Genomic DNA, 8,910 nt, shown 5'->3' with positions numbered 1-8,910 from the left:
TCTAGGTATCTCTGGGTCGCTATCTGAGCTCACTTCCGACTCGGAATCAAACTCACCATTTTCACTAGAGGAGGTGGTTTCTCCTAGTGGTTGCAACTCATAGGGTGACTTTGTTCTAAGCACTGGTTTTGTATTTAGTTGGGTTAGGCCTCCTTGTTCAAAATCTATGGCTCCTTTGTGTTCCAACCACGCATGATCACAATCCATGCACGTGACCCCTCATTACATTCTTAAGACACCATTTTTCTGTGGCTTGGAGTCTGCTCGTATCTGTTCTATTTCTCGTCCCTCAGTGTCATATTCCATCGTGTCTATCTCACCCTCACTTTCGTCACTAAAAGAATGACAGTCTTCATACTCGTCATTGGAGTCATCTTCGTCCGACTGCTCATCGTCTCCTAGGTTTTTGCATATCTCTTGTCTCTGGTCAGAGATTAGGGCCCAATTTTACATGAGGTTTAAGTCATGCACCTTGGTCCATTGCCACCTTGGTTTGTCTTACAGATCTTGGAGTGGCTTGAAGTTTGTTGCTAGATTGCTAGCAAGATTTCCAGTAAAATACTCCAAAATCTCTTGGATTTCCTTCTTATTATTTGGCACATGGAATGTGATAGGCTTAGGTCACCCACAAAGGATTCCTGCCATCATGCAGACTGATATGGAGGGTGTGTCTTTTGACCTGCCAACTGTCTTGATGGCTTGCTCGTATGCCTTATGATCTGAGAATGGCAAGTCCATCGTAGCAAGGACATACATCCAGTCTCGCTCATCCTCAGGGCATGGGATATACTTGGTCAAGGGCCCATAGGACTTCTTGACTTGAGTGTTACCTTTAAGCATCACGAAGATGGCATCCAAGTTGACTGTTGAGGTTTTCCATGTATCCATCTCTACCCTCACAGCTTCTGTTCTATTGCCAAGGAAGATTAAGCCGTTACCCCAATCTTCGATGACTCTAGCATTGCGCATCCAGGGTTGGCCTGACAGGATATCTTAGTCCACTCCCTTCATGGCTATAAAGTCAACTGAGAACTTGACACCTGCTGATGGGGCCTGAAATCGGCCGGCACTGGCTATGGCACTAGCCGGACCTCATGCTCATAACAGACAAACACACCCTCACGGCCTCGCGGACCAAGAGCATCAATCTAATGCTAAAGGACAAACTGCCCTAAAGCCTAATCTATGCGTTTATAGTTTTATAGTTTTGTAGTCCAACGTTTCCCTTTCTATAAACTCCTCAGAGGGAGAACCCATACACACTGGCACTAAATGCCACGATAATCACATATGTGGAGGCAACCTCTCGGTAGAAACACCGCGGCCCCACTGCAGCTCTCCTACATCGTAGGGATTAGCCCCTTGATGCGCTGCCCAACATATAAAACAAACAAACACACTCCACTCTTCATTTCAAATCCAGGATATATACCATGTGTCCTTACTTAATAGTCCCTTAGGAAACCGACCCTCTATCCTACGGCAAGGGATAACCTTACACTCTCAATCATGGGTCAAATTCCTAAGAAAACAATTGCTATATGCACTCCAGGAGTTTTTCCGTTGATACCGTGAACTATGCATAGTGCATAATGTGAACAGTTTAGTGCACAAACAGAAGAAAATCAGCATTTTGCATCGTGTGAAACCAATCTTTTCATGATTTCCATGCTAGCGTTTATATAATGCAATGAGAAAAGACACCGAGCCTTACGCACATGCTGCCTTTCTCTTTATTTTAAAACAACATCCTATAGGCATGATGCAATACATAAACCAAATTTTAGTTTATATTTCGACGCACAACCTCCCCTCTCACCCTGCCATTTAATGTTTTGCATTCGTTGATAGGTGAAAGAGTCATTTTATGTGTGTTTCCTTACAAAGAAAGCGATAAACATGAATGGAAACATAGAAACGAGGGTAAACCGAGGCCAACCTCGTGCTTTACCTTCATTTTACGATGCACAAACACACATGTAATTTTCTAGAATTTTCCTTTTACCATTTCCTAATTTTCTCCCATTTAAAACCCATTTTTCACAATTTTTTGGTGTTTTTTCTCTATTTTCTTCAATAAAGAATGACTAGAAATTAAGATTTATTATGGGCTATGGCCCTTAGGTTCCTTGACAGCAAAAATTCAGGTTTTTTAGATGTTATATCTCATATTTTCCATTTATTTTACAAAAATCCCATTTTTACCCCTTAAACGCGTGTTTTACGGGTTTTATAACATTTATTTCAGCCATAATACTTATGATTTTCTGATTTTCAGATCATAAACTATTGAAACTTATATAAAGCAACATCATAATGCATAATCAGCCCATGGGAACAATGTTTCATCAATCAAATACCATAAAAACTCATTTTTTCTTCATAAAAATTGAATTACCGCTTAGGCTTTGTGTTTTGGGATCTCGATTTTGCTGCGGGATTGCGGGTCAGTCCACATTCAATGTCTAGTATCTTCACAATCAGAAATCTTCATGTCTTCATGGATTCGGAAGCAATCCGGTCCCAACCGGACAAGCTTTCCTTCACCATTCTTCATTTCCTCTTACACACAAGAACAACCCCTTAGGGGAGAGAGAGGGAGGAGAGAGAAAGACTAGATTTCCATCTCTTCATTCCCACAGCCATTTCACGGGCAAAGACAAGCGATAAGACTAGCAAAGAGGGAGAAGATCGGGGGTAACATCAGTTCTATAGGGTGTTCACAGGCTGCCATCTCCATCTCCACCATCAACAAGCGTAAAAATGGGACGCAGATATGGCGCCATATTCATGCCTCTTCTCTCTCCACGATTGCATGCAAAATTTCATGTGGCATAAAATGTCCAAACTCCAAAAGGCATGCCCAGTTTTGACCTCTCAAGTGTCCACCTCTTCGAATCTTGACCATTTGTTGGCTCCTTCTTCGTCCGGCATCCGAATCGAGCTCTGAAAAATCCTGGGCGTCCATTTGACATCCCGCATTGACTGGAAACTCTTGAAAACCCACACGATAGTCAGAAAAATTATCAAAAATCCACAAGTGTCGCTTGGGCGCCTTTTAAAAGTCGTATTTCACTTGGTGCTTAAAATTGTCCTAGTTGGAGCCGTCGCCTTCAATATTAAATATTTTTTCCCTAAATTTCGAATTTTTTGAAAAATTTTAGGCACATCCCGGGCTCAAAACTCCACTGTCATTGGCGACCACCACGGGATAGGGCGACTCAGCCCATCGAACCCCACAATAGATCTGCACAAAACAACCAAAGGAAGCATCAAGATGATACAAAATAGATACATACTAAACACACAGCACAATTCTCACCCTACTCCCTGACAAAACCAAGGCATGACATCCACAAGGAGTAGGCCAAGCATAATTTGATAGAAGGTCCGAAGCTAGCCACTAACTGACTCCTCCAACACAGCCAAACTAAAAAGAACTATCAAAGAGGTCACCCTAAGTGGTGGTCTAAACTACCTACCTAACTAAGGACAACACAACCAGGAGCTCCTACTAGGTGAGGACTCCTATAGCCTGATCAAGAAGTATTTTCTTTTAACACATTTCCTCTTTTAGATTTTTATTTCATACTCGGGCATGTAAAAAGGAGGGAGATGAGCTTAGTGACCCAAGGAGAACAGGGCATTGGCCTGAGGTCCTGTCTCGGTACCCAAGAACCTACCAAGCCCTCGCAAGGTAACACTTAATCCTTTTCTGACGCTCACTTTTATTTTCGCTCCAACCATCCTTACTTTCTTCTTTTCCAGCAAGACGCCATCCCTAGGAAGACAAGGCATCAGCCCCCCGGGTCTCTGACTCGTCCCCAGGAACCTACCAGGCCTTCGCAAGGCGATGATCAACTACTTATAAATTTTCATTTCTTTTCTTTTCTAATTTTATAGGGGTTAGAACCCCTTTTTACACACCTTTGTATATATCTATTTTCTTTAAGATATTCAGGGTTTTTCCCTCTCCATCATCATCATTATTTTTCTTTGGCAGGCTTCTCTAGTTGCCTCACAACTAACAAGAACTCCTAGAACGGCTGCCTAGCAGGCTAGTAGAATAGGGTTACTAGGACTGCTTTCTAAAACAGGTCTTTCAATGCCTGACAATGTCTTTAGAGGAGGCAACGACTACTTAGACCTCCCTCAGACATACCTAACCTAAACCTGGGACTTCATGCCTTGGATGTTGGTCCCCAACAAGAAAAGAAAAATCCCCCAACAAGTACACCGACACATATAGCATAAAAACATGGCACTCATAAAGGAGAGAAATCACGTGGATAGGGCCACAAGAAGCTTCCCCGTGACAAAGGCTCCTTCCAAGCTCTTCTTTAAACCTGACTAGCACAAAACTAAAACAAGCAACCATTAACCACACCTGTACTAAATAGACAATCGGCCCTCTTGGCCTAATGAAATAAATCACTTTACTACAAAAACTGATCGGCCCTCTTGGCCTAATGAAATAAAACATTTAAAACCTCGCAAAACTGGCCCTCTTGGCCTAACGAGATCAAACAGAATAGCACCTACACATCCCTCCCTGAAATAGTACAGATATACAATAATATGCTCTTGTCCAAGGAGGAAAATCCAGGGCTCACAGCCCTAAACTAAATGCATAAGGTTATGACCCATCCCTCCTACATATATAGCAAGAGGAGTACGCAGAACATGTTATCTAATCAGCCTATGGGTCCATGATAACAATGGTAGATTGGTCTCGGCTACTCTTTGCATCACCCATATCAACCATCGTCAGCCATATATTGCATGCTCTGATAACATTCCCCACAAGCGACCGGGTCCTGTCTCAACATTGATAACAATATCAAAACTAGGACCACAATTGAAGAAAAGGTCTTCTTCATAAGCAAGATTTGCTAGTGAATCCGCAAACTGATTCCAGTAACGTGGAATCAGCTAAAAAGACACTCTCTCAAACTCCTCAAGTAGGGTCATCGCAGTTCAATGATATATACAAAGAATGGGATTCCGCACTATATATGTCCCATCTAGCTAATTTAGGATCAACTGGGAATCCCCTTTTACTATCAATCACCGAATACCACCTTGGTTGGCAATATGCAGTCCCATAATCAAGGCTTTATACTCCGCCATATTGTTAGTGAATCCTACCCCGAGATAAGCAGCTAACTTCATCGTAACTCTACGTCGGGGATCTCGGATTACTACTCCAACACTCCATTTTTTATTAGGGCCCCTATAGACGCTCCATCAAAATATAATGTGTACGTCCACAATGGGTTTACACAGTCTGCCATCACGAACTCCTCTATTTGTAATTATGATAATCAAAGTTTAACATGTTGAGAAGATGAACTGATGGCTCTATCCCACCTTCTTAATTGAACTCAACAGGGATACTTGTCAACATGCGTATGCAGTGATGGCAGAAGACTTTGATCTCCCACACAAAGGTTCCGTCTTCTTGCTCAATCACTTTGTATCCTTTGCTCCACCAGATAAGTTTCCCCTTATGGTATCTCTGCTCCAGATATGGGTGCTGAAAATAGGGAATTCATCGCCCCATCAATCAGCTTTAAGCTCCTTTGTAGATCTCAAATCAGCCCCAGCATGGACCTGCAATGCATTTTTTTGTATTAGCATACTTAGAAATAATAAGGTTTAATATTATTAAGATTAACTTTATTTTTAAACTCTACTCCCTGAAGATCAGCTAGTAGAGCCGTAGACCTATTTTTCCCTATCCTGACAATCTTGTAGGGGCCATCCCATCTAGGTTCTAGCTTCCCTAGAAACAGCTCCCTACGCGCATCGTAGTACAGAACTAATTGCCCTTTTTTAAAGGTATACTTCTTTGCTTTAAGGTCGTGGAACTGCTTCATCCGACATTTAGCTACTTCCTGGTGTAATAAAGCTCTGCAATTTCAGTTCATCCAGGTGGGCTATGGTCGTCAAACGTTCAAAGAGTGAATCATCATCTCCCAAAGAGTGGTTAATTGCAAACTGTATGGTTGGCAACTCGATTTCAAGGGGTAACACACACTCTTCCCCATAAACTAATGTAAATAGAGTATGGCCGGTAGCTCGCTTGAACATTGTATTGTATGCCCATACTGCCACATACAACTTCCTGTCCCAATCTCGTTTCTTCTCAGAGACTATTTTAGACAAGATACCCACAAGCTACTTATTAGTACTTTCGACTTGCCCATTTGCCTGTGGATTATAGGGGGTTGTTTTATTATGCTTGATTTGCCAAGCTTTACTCAAGCTTTTAATCACCTTATTCAAAAAATGGGTTCCATGATCCACACTAATTCCTTCGGTGGACTGAAAAACGGCAAATAATCTGCTCTAAAAGAAAACTTACAGTCTCTTTTGCATTGTCCTGCCTCGTCGCCCATGCTTTTGACCATTTTGTAAAATAATCGGTTGCTACTATAATGTACCTCTTCTGAGTAGTAGACGATGGGGTGATAGGACCCACAAAGTCAATGCCCCACTTTTCAAATGGAAGGATAGCCATGATAGGCGTAAGTGGACGTTTCCTATTCTCTCTGATGTCATGTCTTTGACAGGTATCACATCTCTTAACATACTCAAAGGAATCTTGGAAGATGGATAGCCACCAATATCCAACTCTTAAAGTTTTATGTGCCGTCAACCGTCCAGCAAAGTGCCCTCCACATACAGAGTCATGGCACTCTTCCAAGATGAAAGGAACCTTGTCAGGCATCACACATCGGTGATAGATATCATCAACACCCTGCCGATATAGTGTTCTTGCGATCAAGGAAAACTTCAAAGCCTGTTGTCTGATTTTCCTCTTTTCTGATTTTGATAAACCAGCTCCAGTCTCTCCTGTTGATAGATAATGCGTGATAGCAGCATACCAAGATGGGATAGAAGCTATATCAATTTTAAACATTTCTTCAATATCACTGCCTTCAGCCAAAATCTCTTTCGGCTCCCCGAAATCCACAAGGCATTCCACAATACCCTGCAACCTCGGTAGATTACTTTTAATCTCATAATCGAACTCCTGCAAAGAGAGTAACCACTTTGCCAAATGATCAGGTGGTTGTAGATTGTTCATAAGCAATCTAAGCCCTTCTGCCTTCGTATAGAACACTACCTTCTCATAGAGGATGTAGTGCCTGAATTTCTTAGTCCCAAAGACCATCGTAAGACACAACTTCTCCATATAGGTATAGTTGATCTCTGAAATGCCCAATTTTCGACTAGCAAAAGCTATCGGATGATACCACTTTTCTTCCCAGATTTGGGCTAAACAGCAGCTTATACTATCCATGGTGGGCTGAAAATATATAAAATAACTTGCCTCTTTTAGGTGCTTTTAAAACTGGTGCTTTTACTAGCTCCTGTTTCACATCCTTGAAAGCCACCTTACAAGGGTCGCTCCATTCAAATAGACAGCTAAAGGATAATAAATTTGTTAATGGCAACGTCCTTTTTGCCAAGGCATTTATAAACCTCCGATAGTACCCTATCGATGACAGAAAGCTATGTACCTCTTTCGGAGTGCGTGGTGGACTCATAGTGACTATAACCTTGATCTTTTCAGGGTCAGTTGCTATCCCTAGTGAACTGACCACATGGCCTAGCAATAGCCCATAAGGCACTCCAAAGACACACTTCCATGGGTTAAGAGCGACACAAAATTGTCTGTAGCGCTCAAAACACTTTCTTAAAATAATCAACATCCTTTCCCTTACAGTGGCTACCCCCACGTCATCGATAAATACTTTCAACTCATCAGGGGAAATGTCACCAAAGGTCTTATCTGCTGTTCGTTGCCATGATCTAGGTGCATTGCACAAACCAAAGGCCATCACATGGTACGCAAAAGTACCAAAGATAGTGATAAAAGTTGTTTTCAACTTGTTCTCTTCTGCAATTGCCATCTGGTTGTATCCTGCAAAGAAATCCATAAACTAATATATTTCCCTACCCGCTAATTGATCCAAAATCTGGTCAATAAATGGCAACGGGTAGTAATCCTTAACCGTCTGCTTATTCAGCTCTCTAAAATCTACACATAATTGGATCTGGTTATTTTTCTTCTTCCTGATGACAACTGGTGAACACCATTCTGTGTGTTGTACAGGGAAGATTAACCTAGCTTTTCGTAACTTCTGTAACTCCTCAAACAGCACATCCCTCAATTCAAAATGCATACGTTCTCGTACTACTGCGCATCCGAGGTGTGGAATCCATCAAAAAGTTGTGTGTGTGACATTTGTTACTTTGTACATACTTAGTCGTTGTTTTCACATTTTTGTTCTGTGTGGGCAGTATAGGGAGAGAAGGCTCTCCATTAGTATGATATTATGCAGCATGAGGGCCCTGTGCCAAACAAGTTCATATTGACATGTGTTCTAAAAGCTTGTAGTAGCATTGGGGCCGTAAGGCATGGTAGAATGATACCTGATCAGATAATCACGACAGAATCTGATTTTGATGTAGAAGTAGGAAATGCACTCATTGATATGTACTCCAAACATGGAGAACCTACTGAAGCATATGAAGTGTTCAATGAGCTGGAAAATTCAGATGTAGGATCATGGGGTGCAATGATTGCTGGTGTTTTTCTACAAGGTCATGATCTAGCCAGTATTGAACTTTATGGATGGATGGAAGAGGAAGGCGTGTTTCCCAACAGGGTTGTCTTTTGTTCATCTTGAAAGCTTGTGGGGAGCTCTGCTGAAGGGCAAGCTAATACATGGCCAGATCATTAAACACAGATTGCAATCAGATTCCCTTGTGGAAAGTGCTCTACTAGACATATATGCAAATTGCAGAAGCTTGGAGGATTTGCAAAAGATGTTTTATCTTATGCCAAAGTGAGATGTTGTATCATGGGATGCATCAACAATGGGAAGTCAGTTTTCA

The 8,910-nt window shown here is 41.8% G+C and overlaps 1 protein-coding gene across 1 annotated transcript; it reads left to right on the top strand.

Moving 5' to 3' along the window:
• The first annotated feature begins 8,348 nt into the window (after positions 1-8,348).
• On the top strand, positions 8,349-8,702 carry LOC148011884 (pentatricopeptide repeat-containing protein At4g38010-like). Its single transcript, XM_087670425.1, has one exon. It carries the CDS (start codon positions 8,349-8,351, stop codon positions 8,700-8,702), a length of 354 nt encoding a protein of 117 aa, XP_087526551.1.
• The last annotated feature ends 208 nt before the right edge of the window (positions 8,703-8,910 follow it).

The sequence above is a fragment of the Lygodium microphyllum genome, chromosome 28, assembly GCF_053477565.2.
Source record: "Lygodium microphyllum isolate KBCC chromosome 28, Lygodium_microphyllum_v1.1.10, whole genome shotgun sequence".
In the NCBI taxonomy this organism is placed as follows: domain Eukaryota; kingdom Viridiplantae; phylum Streptophyta; class Polypodiopsida; order Schizaeales; family Lygodiaceae; genus Lygodium; species Lygodium microphyllum.
This window is presented reverse-complemented; position numbering and strand designations above follow the sequence as displayed.